The sequence below is a fragment of the Ictidomys tridecemlineatus genome, unplaced genomic scaffold (genome assembly GCF_052094955.1).
Source record: "Ictidomys tridecemlineatus isolate mIctTri1 unplaced genomic scaffold, mIctTri1.hap1 Scaffold_598, whole genome shotgun sequence".
NCBI classification, from domain to species: domain Eukaryota; kingdom Metazoa; phylum Chordata; class Mammalia; order Rodentia; family Sciuridae; genus Ictidomys; species Ictidomys tridecemlineatus.
In genome coordinates this window covers 87,587-104,929 of record NW_027524070.1, presented here as the reverse complement: position 1 = coordinate 104,929, position 17,343 = coordinate 87,587, and the positions used below count along the sequence as shown (strand labels likewise).

At 34.2% G+C, this 17,343-nt stretch overlaps 1 protein-coding gene across 6 annotated transcripts in view; it reads left to right on the top strand.

The window, feature by feature from the left end:
* LOC144374153 (transport and Golgi organization protein 1 homolog) overlaps positions 1-17,343 on the top strand; it is a 131,503-nt gene that overhangs the window by 99,405 nt on the left and 14,755 nt on the right. For 5 of the 6 annotated variants that reach the window (XM_078037074.1, XM_078037075.1, XM_078037072.1 and 2 more), the window contains 5 exons: positions 12,753-12,886; positions 15,160-15,181; positions 16,102-16,190; positions 16,427-16,504; positions 16,592-16,702. In XM_078037074.1, the coding sequence (XP_077893200.1) occupies positions 12,809-12,886; positions 15,160-15,181; positions 16,102-16,190; positions 16,427-16,504; positions 16,592-16,702 (378 nt within the window). In that variant the 5' untranslated portion in view covers positions 12,753-12,808. Of the gene's footprint in view, positions 1-11,437; positions 11,664-12,752; positions 12,887-15,159; positions 15,182-16,101; positions 16,191-16,426; positions 16,505-16,591; positions 16,703-17,343 lie in introns of those variants that run through there. The other variant, XM_078037073.1, reaches the window with a different exon arrangement.

Below are 17,343 nucleotides of genomic sequence, written 5' to 3'. Positions count from 1 at the left end.
TTGTGAGTTTATTTCCTGATAATTAATGATATTGAGTGAACTTTTTTTTTTCTTTTGAGATAGGGTCTCACTAACTTGCTTAGGCCCTTGATAAGTTGCCAGCCTCAAACTTGGGATCCTCCTGCCTCAACCTTCTGAGTTGCTGGGATTACAGACATGTGCCATGATGCCTGGATCAAATACTTCTTCATGAGCTTGTTGACCATACTGTTTTTGTATGTCAACTCTCTCTGGCTAGCTGGAATCCAGACTTCTCCCAGCTCAGTGCCAACTGTGGGATTGGTTAGCTTATAGTTGTTCTTGGCCCTCGCAGGTACTGCTTAGAATGTAGCCCCAAACTGAAGACCACCTCCATGCAGATTTCTGGAACTCTCTTTCTTTGTGGCTCCCATCTTTCTGGTAGTTTTCTCTACATATTTTTGGCTGCTTAATCTCCTGGAACTCTGGTCTCTCTCTCCTCAGTGAGACTGTTATGCCCTATTTGGGTTCCCCTTCCCAAACTGAGGTCTAGAGGGTGCCTCCAGGTGAAATGCTCATCTATTTGTTCTCCTGCTCTTAGGGGTGACAGTTGCATGTCCCTTGTGGCTTTCTATCTGAAAAATAGCTCTTTAAAAATATATTTTCACTGGGCATGGTGGCACATGCCTTAATCCTAGTGGCTCGGGAGGCTGAGACAGGAGGATCATGAGTTCAAAGCCAAAAGTGAGGTGCTATACTTAGTGAGACCCTGTCTCTAAATAAAATACAAAATGGGGCTGAGACTGGGGATGTGGCTCAGTGATCAAGTGCTTCTGAGTTTAATCCCTGATACCAAAAAAAAAAATATATATATATATATATATATATATATATATATATATATATATATATATATATATTCCAACTTTCTGGTTGCTTTCAGTGGGAGAACAAGTCTCATATAAGTTACTCTCTATTGATTTATCCTTTTGTTGTAACTTTTTGCGATAATTGAAAAAAATATGTTTGTGGGACTTCTAGGATATATTGTAGCTTTGGTGAATAAATGACATCCCCCTGGTACAACAATTTAACCTGTTTTCTCTATTGCCTTTTTTTTGTTTGTTTGTTTGGTGGTGTTGGGGATTGAACCTCGGGCTCCATGCATTCTAGGCAAGTGCTGAGCTAACAACCTCAGCCTTTCTCTGTTGCTTTATATTTCTTGGAAATTGGTAGTCAGGTTTAGGTTCAATTCTGTTTCTTATGAAAACTTAATAAAATATTGCATTGACATCTGCATGTCCTCTCCTTTGATGTTGACTACTAGTCAACAGTGACCTTGGTGAGATTTGCTAATATATTACAGGTTGCAAAATAGCAATGGTCTGAGTTGCTGGGATTTTTCTTTCTTCATTTAAAGGCTGGGATGCCTATACAAATAAAAATTTATGATTGATTATTCTTTCTTTCTTTCTTTTTTTTTGTACTGGGGATTAAACTCAGGGGCACTTGGCTAGTGAGCCATATCCCCAGCCTTATTTTGTATTTTATTTATATACAGGGTCTCACTGAGTTGCTTAGCAATTCGCTTTTGCTGAGGCTGACTTTGAACTTGCTATCTTCCCTCCTCAGCCTCCCGAACTACTGGGATTACAAGTGTGTGCCACGACGCCTGGCTATGATTGATTATTCTTTACACAGATATTTGGTTTGTATAGTTAAGGCAGGAGATAAACATTTGATTCCTTTTCTTCATTACTTTTCAGAATAGTAAGGTGGTATTCTAGCATTATCAAATGATACCCAAAGGGGCTTTTGAAATCTTTTTAACTTTTATTTAAGAGTCAATATGACGTCATGCATTTAAAAATATTTGGTGTGTTTAATCCAGTTAGGAATAGTAATTGTTCTTACCTGATGCTCAATTTCTCCCCCTTTTGCCTTGTAGAAGCCTCTTTATCTTGGCTCCTGGGACCCTTTGCCACCACCTAGTGGTCATTGTTACCTATTTCCCTTGCTTTTGAACTATGAGATATTCCAAGTTCATCTTAAACATTCCCTGTCCAGACCTTGAAGGAACTATTTCTCTAAAAGAACTTTGGTTCCTTTCAATAGGAAATGATATTTAGAGGCTACATTCCAAGTACTAGGATTGCTTATTGCTCAAATTGACTGTCATTTGTAGGCCTTTTTAGTGAACGAAGCTCAGAAATATGTGGGGATTTTTCATCATGTCATTTAGATAATTCCCATGAAAATTCAGGAGAGATTTTACTTCACTTCATCTATCTTAGATTTGTGTTTTCTTTCTCTGATGTTGGAGTTCCAGTTTTCAATGACATCAGTATAATTGTTTACAGTCTTGTGCCACTTAATGACATTTTGGTCATTAGTGCATAATAATGGAGCTAAAAAATTCTTGTCACCTAGTATTTTTAATATCTTTTTTGTGTTTTGATATGTTTAGATATATAAACATTTACAATGTTACAATTGTCTACAGAATTCAGTATAATAATATCTTATAGGTTTTTATCCCCAAAGCGATGATATACCATATATGAATACCTACGTGTGGAAATGGCTATATTTTCTAGGTTTGTATAAGTATGCTCAATGATGTTTACATGCTGAAATTGCCTAAGATGTGTTTCTCAGAATTTATTCCCATCATTAAGCAACACAAGACTATATTTATGTTATTTAAAATACTTTCAGGAATGTATTCCTGAAATGAAATTCTCTTGTCTTTAAGCTATATCCCACTAAGGTATGTTTGAACTAATTCATTTCTGTGGTTTGTCACCAACTTGATGTCACAGGTTGTTTCATTTTTGCTTTCAATATTTAGGTATTACTTTATAAAGATTTTTTTGTTTATTTTACAATTATTTAAATATTTAGAAGAGCCAAAGTTAATTTGTAAAAATAAGTTGTTTCTGTTTTCTAGTACTGGTGATTGAACCCAGGGCTCCTATCCACTGAGCCACATACCTAGCCTCTTTATTTTTTATTTAGAGATAGTTCTCACTAAATTGCGTAGGGACTTGCTAAGTTGCTGAGGCTAGCTTTGAACTTGTGATTCTCCTGCCTGATTTTGAAAGAATTCTAGCTTTTGTCCCAGTTCTGTCTACCCTGATGTTACTCTCTTTTATAGTTAACTTTTAAAATTTATTTCATTATGTATTCTGTTATTAAAAAAATAAGCAAATGAGAAAAGGGATATGTAGCTCAGTGGTAGAGCACTTGCCTACCATACATGAGGCCATGTGTTCAATCCCCAGCACCATAAAAAGAAAAAGAAAAGCAAATGATTTTTACATCTAGCTATGATAGCTTTATATAGGTACTGGCTTCACCTTCCCAACTGAAACAACTAAAATAAATATGAAAAAAAAACCCACAAACAGATAAAATTTGAAGATCCAGCAACATTGAAGATCAAGCAACAAAGAATGATTCTGGAAACATAAGGAACAAATGCTGTGAGCTCTTTAGTTTTCCCAGCTTTTACTATGTTAAGAGATTCCCAAGCCATGACAAAGAAGGGGAAGTCAGGCAGAACCAGAGGATACCTTGAATTGAGAGATGGTGCTGAGATTCCAGGAAAACCGAAGTGACTAGAATTCACAGGGTGGAGTACCAAAAGAAGGTTGCTACATTGAGAGACAATTCTGGAAATCTGTGAAAGGCTCTCTGAGTGTTCAGCAGGGTATTGATCTGCACATAAGTGTGATGAAACTGCTTAGCAAGTCAGAGAAACAATCTTAAGTGATTAGAAGGAACAGGTCCTAACACAGGGACCAGAATAGCACCTGGAAAAAACTATCTAAGGAAGTTGGGTAGAATAATCAGAAGGGCGTTACCTCGGACTGACTATTACAATTTATGTAATACCTAGCAAATATTCAGACCCAAGAGAATCAAATTGTTTCCAGTAATTTAATTGTATACAAAATATTAAGAATAGTAATTCGTAATGTATGGCATCGAATCAAAGCTTACCAGGCATGCAAAGAAGCAAGAAAAATACAATCCACAATGATGAGGAGAAGAATCATCCAATCAAAGCCAACCGAGAACTGCCGGAGATGTTAGAATGAGGTAATGGCATTTTTTAAAAAGTTATTACTACTATATTTCGTGTGTTAAAAAGGTAAAAAGAGATATAGAAGATACATTTTAAGAAAATCAGACTTCTAGAGTTGAAAATATATGATAAACACAGTGGATGGGATTAATGTCAGAATAAGCATTTGTGATGAAATTGTTAGTGAACTTGAGGACATAACAGGAGAAGTACCCCAAATGAAACACAGGGAAAATTTCTTCTGTTAAAGAAAAGTGAACCAGAGCATCAGTGAGCTGTGGGACAGTTTCAAGTTGAGCGTTGAGAGGTATTCAGAAAAATATTTTAAGAAATGATGGCCAAAAATTTTCAAAAATTTGTGAAAACTGTACATCTGCAGATCCAAGATATTAAAAGGAACTAGAGTACAAAAAGCATGAATAAAGCTATATCAAGGTATATTATATCATAAATAAATTGCTCAAAACCAGTGATAAAGAGCAATCTTAGCAGTTAGAGAAAACATTTATGTAGAGAAGAACTAAGGATGACATCAGATTTCTTGTCAGAAATTAGGCATAAGAGAATATAGTGGAGTGATACCTTTAATATATTTGAAGAGTAATAATGTTGGCTGATAATATCATGCCCAGTGAAATATCTTTCTAAAATGAAGACTTGTACTGACATACAAGCTGAAAGAATTCACCCTACACTTGCACCAAGACAGCAGATGGAAATAATGGAATAAAGGAGTAAAGAACACTGAAAATGGTGACTGTGTGCATAAATATTTAAAATAATTTTTCTTATTTGAACATTTTAAAAAGTCATTGACTGTTTAAAGACAAACATCAGTGTAGTATGGGATTTAGAAAACATGTAAAGTAAAATACATGACAACAGTATAAATCTCAGAAGGGTAGTAATTATTGTAACGTTCTTATTGAATATGTGAAGTAATACAGTATCATCTGAAGGTATATTGTGACAAATTAAAGATGTACATTCTAAACCCTGAAGCACTAAGATTAGAAAACAGAGTTATAGCTTAATAAGCCAATAGAGGAATCACTAAAAATACCGATAGTGGTATTTCTGCAAAAGAAGACAGAAAGAAAAGAAAAAGAACAAAGAACAGAAGGAACAAATAGAAGATTATATTAAGCTTACACCTATGCACAGCAGTAATCCTATTAAGTGGAAAGTATCTAAATACATCAGTTAAAAACAGAGATTGTCATATTGCCTAAAGAAGCAAGACCCAAATAGATGTCTAAGGGAGTAACACTGTAAATAGACACAAAGAAGTCAAAATTAGAATGATTGAAAAAGGTATCTCATGTTAAACACTAGTGAAAGGAAATCTGGAGTAGCTACATTAAACCAAAAGAGGTTGTGGGGCAAAATATATCATCGGGACTCAAGAAAGTTATTTCCTAATGATAAAGGAATCAGTCAAGATTATATAATAAACTTAAATGCTTGTACTTTTAATATTAGACCTTCAAAATACATGAAGTATAAAAATTGATAGAATTATGAGGAAAATGATGAATCCTATAGATTACATTTAGAGATTTTAATATCCTCTCCTCAGCAATTGGCAGAAAATGAAAAATAAAAGTAAGATTGTAGAAAGTGTGAATGACATAATCAATCCATCCATTTGAAATTAATTGACGTTTATAGAAAACTCCCAAGGAGCTTAGTGCACATGGAACATTTACCAAGATAAACTGTATTCTGGATCTTAAAAAAATTATCAGTAAATATAAAAGTATTCAAAGTCAGGCAAAGCTTGTTCTCTTAACACAATAAAATGAGAAATCAATAATGGAAAAATCTGGAAATTTCTCAAATATTTGAAAACTTTAGTGCCAGACTGCTAAATATATATATATATATATATATATATATATATATATATATATATATATATATATGAACAACACAGTACATTTATTTTTATGTGGTGCTGGGGATCGAACCCAGTGCCTCACACATGTGAGGCAAGCACTTTACCACTGAGCTACAACCTTAGCCCCCACTGCTAAATAATTTTTGAGTCAAATAAATCAAAGAATAAATTCATATTTTGAGTTCAATAAAACTGAAAACAACATATCCATTTGTGCAATGTCACTAAAGCGTTATTGGAAAATTTATAGCACTACCAGGCCCAAGATAGCTTTATTAAAAAAGAAGTCTCCAGTCATTGACTTTAGTTCCTACTATGAGAAACTAGAAAAGGAAAAATAAGTTAATCTCCAAGTAAGCAAGAAAAAAAGATATAATAAAGACTATAAGTCAGTAAAATTTTAAAAAAGGAAAATAAGAGAAAATCAATGAAACCCAAAGCTAGTTCTTTAAGATGAATAAAATTGATCAACATCTAGTGAGGGAAATAAAAGAGGAGACACAGATTACCAATATCCGCAATCAGAGAAGGGATATAACTACAGATTTCACAGATACTAGACTGATAATGGGGATATTATGAACAGTTTATGTTAATTAACTTGACAATTTAGATGAAATGAAGAAATTCTATTTAAGCCACAAATTGCAAAAGTTCACTCAAGAAAAACAGACAACTTCATAAACCTTGTTGACTATTAAAGAAATTGAAGGTATAGGTAAAAACCTTTCTACAAAGAAAAAAATATAAGACCCAGATAGCTTTATTTGTGATCCAATTCCTGTAAGGAAGAAATGATACTAATTCCTAATAGTATTAGTAATACTAAACCCTTGTAGAATATTAAAGCAAGGAAATATTTCTCCTATGAAGCCAGTGTTATCACTACACCAAACCAAGACAAAGATATAACAAGAAAAGAAAATCACATACCTCTCAAGAGATCTCCAATGAATCTGTACAGAAATTCTAAACAAAAATTTAAGTCGAATACAACAATATGTAAAAGGAAAATACATCATAGACAAAAACTAGACTGATGATGGGGATTTATGTCAAGAATCCAAAATTTATTTAACATTTGAAAATCAATGAAATTTACCACATTGATGTACCTAAAAGCTGAATAAGAGAAGCCATAGAAAATACATTATTCCATACACATATCCCATACTCTTGTTTAGCTCAAGAGATACAAAACAAGCATTTAAAAAATATAGCAGGGGGGGAAATGTTGGGGAGTAATATTGGCCAAATTATATTGTTATTTTGTGTGCATGTACAAGTAGGTGACAATAAATCCCATCGACATGTAAAAAAAAATCAGCCCTGATTATTATTTAAAAATTTTTTTTAGATTTTGATTGACTTTTATTTTATTCACTTATTTATATGTGGTGCTGAGAATCGAACCCATTGCCTCACACATGCTAGGCAAGTGCTCTACCACTGAGTATCAACCCCAGCCCCTCAGCATTTATTATTGATGTAGAAAAACAAATAACAAACTAGGAATAGAAGGGAGCTTAAAATATCCTCTGAAAAAATGCAGCTAACCTCATACTTAATGGTTGATAATTGAATACTTTTCCCCAAGATCAGAAACCAAACAGAGATGTCCACTCTCATTACATCTATTTAGCATTGTACTGGGGTGCAGTAAGGAAATAGCTAGTATACTAAGGCAAGAAAAAGAAATAAAATGCACTCAGATTGGAAAGAAAGAAATAAAATTCTCTTTATTTTCAGATAACATGAATATATATAGATACAATCTGGTATGATCTAGAAAAAAGCTATTGTAAGGTTGACAGATAAAATTTACATCTAAAAGCAATTATATTTTCTATATATTAACAATGAATAATTAGAAATTGAAATTTTAAAGATTTCCATGTACAATAGAATAAAAATATGAAGTATTTAAACATAAACGTGGCAAAAACTAAAATGTATATATTAAAAACTATAAAATATTGCTGATAAAAATTAAAGAGAACCTAAATGGAGAGATATACCTAATTTATGAGCCAGAAGACTAAGGTGTCCATTCATCCCAGTTTAATCACCAGAGTCAACATTATTCCAATCAAAATTCCTGCAGAGTTTTGTAGAAAATGACAAACTGATTGCAACAGACCTAGAATACGTGGCTTCAAGACTTAATCTAGGCCTGGGGATGTAGCTCAGTGGTAGAGCACTTGCCTAGCATATGCAAGGTCCTGTGTTCAATCCCTAGTACCATACGAAGAGGAAAAAAAGAAAAAAAATATTCTAAAGCTACAGTAATCAGGATTGCAGACAAAACATTGGAACAGAGCCAAGAATTCAGAGATAGATACACAATATATATGGCAACAGTCATTGACAAAGATGGAAAGACAAGTAGAGAATGGGAAGTTTTTCAGCAAATGGTACTGAAATTACTGCATATTTATATGCAAAATATTGATCCATGCCTTGCATTAGACACCTGAATTAACTCACAGACTTAAATATTAAACTCAAAACTACAAAACCTCTAGGAAAAAAATAAGAGAAAAATTTTTGTTGAACTTAGGTTTGGCAAAGATTTCTTAAATTTGACAACAAAAGCATTAAAAAGGATTTGACAATGTGGGATTCATCAAACTAAAACCTCTGTAATTCAAAATACACTTTGAAGTGAATGAAATAGACAAAACACAAGCTGGGAGGAAATTACTGTAAAGCATTTATCAAGACTTGCATCAAGAATATATGAAGAACTCTTAGAACTCATTAGAAAAAATATAGTCCTGTAAAATAACACTTCATCAAAGAAGATAAACAGATAGTAAATAAAGACATTAAAAATGCTTGACATAATTATCAGGGAAATGCAATTTTGAAGCATAAGAGTTACCACTACACACTTATTAAATATCTAATATTAAAGACAATTGTGCTGAGTGGTTGGAGATGGAGGAACTGGATGGGTACACAGCTGGTGGGGATATAAAGTGGTAGAATCACCTTCTTAAAAAGGTAAACATATACCAGTCATATCCAACCATTCTTTTCCAAAGAAAAGATAAGTTATATAGCAATAGGAGGAATTTTATATTTGTAAAAGCCCCAAACTGGAAAAAAATCCAAATGTCTATCAATAGATGATAGACAAATTGTGGTATGTACATATAATGAAATGCTACTCAGCAATAAAAATAGATGATAGATAAACTGATGTAGATGAATCTCAAATTATGCTGAATAAGAGAAGCCATAGAAAATACATTATCCCATACACATAAAACTTGAGGAATACAAAGCAATCTATTAAGATAGACATTTTGCTGGAGGAATGGGAAAGTGGGGGGCAAGAAGGAAGGGTGACAAAGGGCAGAATTACCTAGAGAATGAGAATATTTTTGGAAGTAAAGGATGTGTATATTATCTTGATTATAATGGTGATTTCATAATTTCATGTTAAAATTTATCAAATTGCACACTTTAAATACATGTAATTTATTGCATGTCAATTTTACCTCAAAGCTATAAGAAATAATATACTCATCTTTTTTCACTTTCTAAGATACAATTAGTATTCTACAAATATTTTTCTCTACTTCATTTTAAAAATATATATTCTGGAAACCAGCTCTTAGCAGTATTTAAAATTATTTTCTTTCTTCTTTGGTTTATTCAACAACTTTCATTGATGACGGTTGTTTCAGCCTTTTGTGACCATCTTGTATTATTATAATTAATGCTTGAATAACATAGTTTTGTAAATACAAGTTTTAAACATTTGTTGTTGTATTCCCAGTATCTTTAGAAGTTAGGGCTGGGGGACTATAGCTCAGCAGTAGAGCACTTGCCCTAGATACCCTTCCCCAGCACTGAAAAAGTTAAAAAAAAAAGTGCGATTGTTGAGTTAATAGGTAAATATATAAGCAGTTTTGGGAGATGTTGCCAAATCTCATTCATAAGGGTTGTATCATTTTGTATACTTATCTGAGAATTTGTATTCCCCCACATTCTCTCACCTACTGAGTATGTGGTCAAACGTTTGGATCTTGCCAATGCAAGTGAGAAATGGTATCTTGGTGTGGTTTAATTTGTATTTTGTTCATTATGAGCTAAGCAGAGCATGTTTCCATATGTTATAGCTATTTGCATTTCTTTTCCTGAGATCTGTTTATTTCTTCAGCCCATTTTTGTATAGGTTTGCTGGCCATTTTATTTATAATGTTCTTTATATTTCAGGAACATGATTCTTTGGACAATAATAGGTTGCAAATATTTTTTCTCAGGTTGTCATTGTCAAACTGTGTGTGTGTGTGTGTGTGTGTGTGTGTGTGTGTGTGTGTGTGTAGCAGGTTTAGATACAGCCAGGAAAGATTTTTTCAATGAGGCAGGTTTTGCCCACTCATAATACATAGAAAATTTCACCCAATATTTTCTAGTACTTGTTTATTTTCTATTTTTACATTCATGTTTCTTATCCATTTGTAGTTTATCTTTTGAATAAGTAGAGAAAAATCCAATTTTATAATTTTCCATGTGGTAACGCTACTTATTAGAAAGTCTATTTTCCCCAAACTAACTTTTATTGTACCCCAAGTGTCCAGTTGGTTCTGTTTCTGGATTCTCTCTTCTGTCCCACAATCTCTATGTATTCTTGGGCTTGGACGAGGGTACATGAATTAATTATATAGTCTGCCCTCCCTGTACCCTTCATTGCTCTTCTTTTTCAGTGCTTTCCTGCTTATTCTTGTTCTTTTGAATTGACTATAATCAACTTGATGACAGATTTTTAAAGATCCACATATGTTCATTCCCTCCCCAAGTTAAACGTCCCCAGTTTCTTCAATTTTTAGCACGTGCTTTTCGGGGGCTATTCATGATTCTGTTCTTTTCCACAAGTCATGCAACCTTAAAATGTGGCATCCAGAAATGAAGCCACCGGAGTGGGGTGATAATGACATGATTCCTTAGGGTAAGGCTTTTTAAAAAGAGTGTCATCCACAATTGGAGAAAGTAACAGGACTGGATTGAGCAGGGAAGGAAAGCCCAGTCCAAGCAGTAGTCCTTTATAAGGGAGCAGGAGAAGCTTCTCCTCTTCTGTCTGCACTTTTGGGGCAGGTAGGTACCTGGTGTCTCAACACGTTGACAAAAGGGTTTTGCTCTGGGAGGAGCTGGGAGGCCTGACTTTCTCCTTTTTCCTAGTCTCTGCCTATAATCCCCTTTTGCTAGTTCCCTGGCTTCCTCCAGGGCCTTCTAAATCGCTGGTCCTCTCCCAGTTCCTGGGACAGGTGAGCCTCTTTCCTTCTGGAGTCCTTTCATTTGGACTCTTCTGCTGGGCTCTCCTTGCGCTGTCCCCCGCTGGGCTCCGCAGTTGGTTCTTTCCACTCCCTGCCCGCCCCTCTGCATCCTCTGTCCTCTCACTGCTGTGGGCCCAGGGGCTTCCTCTGATGACGCGTTTTACTTGCGTTGGGCGGAAAGCGCCTGCGGTGGAGGAAGGCAAAGTTCACTCCCAGTACCTGCCCCCTGCGCTGGGTCCTACCGAAGTAGGAAACGGTGAAAGAGGGTCCTGTGCTGTTCTGCATGGAAGCGTTGCTTCCGCTCAGCTGTCCCTACACCATGGACTCAGTACCTGCCACTGTGCCTTCTGTCACTGCTTTACCGGGGGACCCGGAGCTCCTGGGACCCCTGTCGGTGCTCTACGCAGCCCTCATTGCCAAGCTACTGGAGGTGACGGTCCCATTCCCAGGGAGGGACCCCAGCTCTGGCAGGCGGGTGGCTGAGTTCTGGCGGAGTGGGTGCACTGACTGTCATGGCAACGGAGAAATGGAGTGTGTCGGGCCCAAGGCAGGCAGGACTTGAGTGTATTGTTAAGCGAGGCCGGTGAGAGTGTACTTGAGCTTTCCCCACTTGCACTTTTTTTTTTTGACGGAATAGAGGTGACAACCTCATGGTATGTTCCGAAATGCAGCCAACAATCCAAACAGCTAAGGTTACTACAGGTGTTTTCCCTACGGAGACTGCTGGGGAATTGGGCCCAAATGACAGTTATCTCCTATTACGTGTAGAGGGCGGTGAAAACAGGGAAGAATAGGCAGGTGTTTACTGCACTGCCTTTGAGCAACCATTTAAAATTAGGCTTTGAATTTTATAGAAGGATGTTAAATTCAGAGAAGTTTAAGCCAGTTTTCAAGAGTTGTCTGAAATTACATGTCACTTATCTGTTTATATAAGAGTGGAATGGAAGTAAGATTTAAAATCTTATATCATCATTGTTTTTATTTGTTGCCATAAAATTAATTAGTTCTTTCATATATTTAAGTTTTTGTCTTAAATGAATTTTTTAAATTATAAAAACCAGGTTATCTAAGAGAAAAGAATGATCCAGAGGGATTCTAGCCAGGTGTTAGACAATGTGATGATATAGGGCCTGTTACAAACTGGAAATGTATGCTCAATTTAAAGTATTTAGATTCGGGCTGGGGTTGTGGTTCAGTGGTAGAGCGCTTGCCTAGCATACATGAGGCACTGGGTTGGATCCTCTGCACCATATAAAAACAAAACAATGTGTCCACCCTAAAACTAAAGATACATAAATAAATATTTTTTAAAAAAGTATTTAGATTCATTATACTTGAAAACACTGCAAGCCAACAAAAAATGTGAGACTGCCAGTATCCTCTCTCTTGAAGAAGCTATTGGAAAATATTGAGGAGGTTGATTTCTGATGAGGAGGTTGGTTTAGAATTGCCATGATTCTTTGTGACTGTTTTGTTATAAATTTAAGGTTTCCCATTTCTTCTAATTTGTCTGTTTCAGCTGTTTACTACATTGCCTGATGATACTCAACCTGGGCCTGATTTTTATGGACTACCATGGAAGCCTGTAGTTTTCACTGTTTTCTTTGGGATTGTATCCTTTGTCATTTTTTTTTTTGGAGAACTGTTCTTGTTGTGAGTAAATTAACTTACTTATACCTCAGCACATAAGCACAAGGATTATTTTATATAGTCACTGCCCCCCCCTTTTTTTTCTTTTTCAGTTGCTAAAACACAAATTAGTGGTTTAAGTCAAACTAACCTTATAAAATAATTTAGTGTGGGTGCAGTTGGTAGAACTGGTAATTCTTACAGCCATCCTGACCAGTAGTTTCATATGTATCAGAAGTCTTAAAAGTGGGATAAAAGATGGGATAGGTTAGATAAATATCCTTTTATGTAGCATATATGTCTAGTAATCTATCTTAAAGAAATAACTATCCTTTGAAGATTTTGGTAATGTTTTTCAATGGAACAGTGTATTAGATTGAAGACTTAGCACAACATAATTCATTTAGGGGTTATTGTATGTTCAATTAATGGAATAGTAGGCAGATGTATTTATTTCAAAGCTTTGAGGTACAGAAAATGCTCACAATTAAATGTGAAGTGGGGAAAAAAAGCAGAAACTAAGATTTAAATGTTGATGAACTGTATGTTAATATAAACACATATAAACAGGGGGAAATGCTGCAAAGAAATACAGTAAAATGAGAAAAAGGAGATGAGATAATTTTTCCAGTCTTTTATATAAATTTTTCCCAGATTTTATGATTTGATCATATGTTCAGAACATACCTTTTTATTTGGAAGTATAGATTATGTGTTGTCCAAAAATCCATTAAATGTTTTGTTCATTAAGTCTTTTTTTTTCCTGAGCAGAATTAGTCTATCTCTGTGTATATGTGTACATATATGTATAAGTGTGTGTGTGTGTGTATATATATATATATATATATATATATATATATATGTGCTTATACATACTTATGTTTGTACTGTAGGTCATTCTGTTTCATAGTTATTTAACATAATTGGAAGAAAATTATTTTAGGTAAATGGACTTTGCATATGAAAAGCCTAACAGTTAAAGAGGTCAAAAGCATTGGATACAAATCTTTTCAAATCTGATTGTTCTTTTTCTGATTTCTTAATTATATCAGACATATCATTGTTAAGATAAGTTTCCTCTCCTTGTACAATTGAGTGTAAAATCTCCTAGAAAGTATTCCCTTCTTAAATAGAAGAATCGTTTGCCTGGATTCCTGTGAGGAATTTTCTAATCTCATTGAACTTTTTCTCAGCTAAAAGGAAAAAGGAAATAGAAGGATAAAGAGAAGGGAAAAACATGACAACATTTTATATTTCTCTCTCTTGTTTCTTTCATTTCAAAAACCCTGGTACCTGTTTCTCTTTTCACTAGGTTATGTGGGATCTGGTTCCTAGCTTGTTGCTCCTCAGTTTCAGCATTTGACTTTGGAACTTTAGTCCTTACCTTAGATGACTGCTTTTATGCTACTTCCCATTTTCCTCTGTTGTCATTTTGAGTAAAAGGTTAGCAAGGCTATGACATTAAAGAAATGTTCATTTCTTTCTGTGTTGGAGTTTTCTGAATGCAATTTCCTATTACGAAGATCCCATGGATGATCCATGGACACATCTGAGTATCCCATCACCATTTATAACATTTGAAAGGACAAGTAATATGCTAAGTTATAAAGAAATTTAGTGATGTTTTAAAAAAATTTCTGCTTACGTTTTATTATCAGGTAGTTTATTGCTGTCTTTTGGAAATGATTGTTTTTGTCCTTTCCAGAATATGTTAATTGTCATTTCTCTTGTTTCTTGTGCATTTTCTTCTAGCAGTCTTCCCTTTCAGAATTCTTGCTATACATTTAGTGGTTTGCAGAAATAAGATGATGTAGCCTCTTAGTTTCTAAATTCAGCCAATAGCCAAATTTAAATTGGAGTTCTAAGATGTTTTCTTGTGAGTGAAAGTGGCATATCTTAGTACAAAGATTATGCCTTTAATATTGTTTCCTCAGATTCCTTTTGAATAGTCATTGTTTCTAGACTTTATCCTGGTTATTTAGAATTGTCAAGTAAATGATTTTGAGTACACACACACACACACACACACACACACACACATACACACACACATATTTACTGTGAAATAAGGTGCATATCTTAGTGTTTTTATGTCAGAGGCTATTTATGAAATATCACTACCAATTAAATTTAAAAGGCTTGTTAACCTTTACTTATTTTTAATCCTATAAATTATTATCCTGAACCAGAATGTTATTAAATTCTCACTTGGTTATGATTCTGATTGTTGTTTTAGGAATGCTGTTTCTATTGAGCAGATGTTTGATATCAAATTTAATCTTTTTTCTCTCTTCTAGGTAAAAGATAGAGTATATCAAGGTAAATTTTTAGGTCTCTTAAACTTGTAATAACCCTTTGTATTGGTGTTTGATGTGTGTTTTATGTATGTTAGAAGTAGATACAGTGACTTTTAATGTCTATTATCTTTTTTACCTCCTGAAAATTTTACTGTTCCTAGGTTGCTAGCATGGATAATAGAGTAGATGATGATGGTTCCAACTCTGAGATAGGAGATAAAGAGGAGGAACAAATTGTGGATAGGGAGATGATAAGTTTTAATTTGGGGCAGATTAACTTTGAATATTGATATAATGCAGATGTATTACATTTGAAGAGTATTTCTATGCTAATGATTTAATCATGCATAAAGTAATTGAGTAGATAATTTAAAGAATGTTAATGTGAATCAGTATGTTTTCATTTCTGTTTTTCTTTGCAAAGAATTAAATGATTCCATTTTCTGAAAAGAAAGTGTTTTGAGAAGGGAGGAATATCAAGCTACAACACTTTACTGTATTTCCCATCTGTGAAATAAGCTTAAATTTAAATATCATTTTGGATGGGAGGGGTACCTGGGATTGAACTTTGGGGCACGCTACTGAGCCACATCCCCAACCTCCTGTATTTAGAGACCAAGTCTCACTTAGTTGCTTAGTGTCTCGCTCTTGCTGAGGCTGGCTTTGAACTTGGGATCCTTCTAGCTCAGCCTCCTGAGCCACTGGGATTACAGGTGTGTACCATTGCACCAAGCAAAATATCATTGTTCTTATATTTTTCTTAAATTTTAATAATTTTTATACTCTTATTGCTAATAAGCATAGATTTCTTTTTAAAAGCATAATAGCTATGCTAAGAAGTATTTCCTCATAGTACCATATAACATGTCTTTGCTTTTAGTAGATTGAATAATTGAATTTCATTTAGTGATTGTAATAATCTTGTATATTTCCCCCTTTTAGTCAATGAACAGCAAATTTCCAAAAAGGTGAACAATTTCATAAAAGAAAATGAAGAACTAGTGCAGAAATTGTCAAATTATGAACAGAAGGTATAATTATTTTTTTGTTTCTTTCTCCTTTGGTTCTAGCTTGAATCATTTCTACCTGTTTTAATTTAAAAATCGTATTTTAAAATTTTTTTCATTATTTCCTACAAATCATCCAAATTCTAAGCAGTCATGTATTAAGTACTGCTTTCTTCTGGAAAGGGTCACTTGTCTGGAAGTAACTTGTATAGTAGCACTATAATTTGTGTATCTTAATTCTGAATGCTTTATTTGCATAGGTGAAGGAATCAAAGAAACAGGTTCAAGAAACCATGAAACAAAAAATGATTCTTTCTGATGAAACAACTAATTACAAGGTAAAAATCCCTTTTTTGGGGGGAATTACATTCTAAACTCAAAAGTAAATGTAATGAGTGAGTAATCTTGACACCTATTTTTTCCAGGATAAAATGAAGCTTCTTGAAAAAGCTAATGAACTTCTGGATGAGAGAGCTAAAAGTCTTCATGTTATGTTAGAATCTGAGAAAGAACAGAAAGCTAAGAATCAGGACTTGGTAAGAGTTTTGCTGCTAAGTGTTACTGCAATTTGGCTTTTGGAATATTTTGTAAAATTGGTTAAGTTAAACTTAGTCTAGCTGTTAACTAAAGTAAGATTAGGAGCCAAGGAAGTTGAACCCACTTCTGCCCATTTTGTGGAACTTTTAAGTACTGATACAACAAATTATTTTTATGGGCCTAGGAAATATTTTTATTCTCAACCTTGGATAATTTTCATATTGCTTTGCTCTGCCCTTGGAAACATGCAGAACAACTAAAAAACTATTGTCCAGTTGAACAGTATTTGTTTACTTTTTACTTGAAAGAGTAATGAATTAATCAATTTTCTGTACTTAAAAAAATTTATTTCATTTTCAATTCATGTTTCATTTTCAATTTTTATAAGTTTCTATAATTACATAAAAGTTGCAAAAGATAGTAGAGAGTGTGTTCTAAAATATCCTACCCCCAAGTAAGCTTGATCACCTAGCTGAGGTAGTATTTATCAGATTTCTCCACTGTAAAAATTCTTTCCAATCCTTTTCATATTGTATTCTTTGGAAGTTACCATGCACAGCCCACAGTTAAAGTATGAAGAGTTACAAGCTCAGGATGCAGCTCATGGTAGAGCACTTGCCTAGCATACATGAGGCCCAGG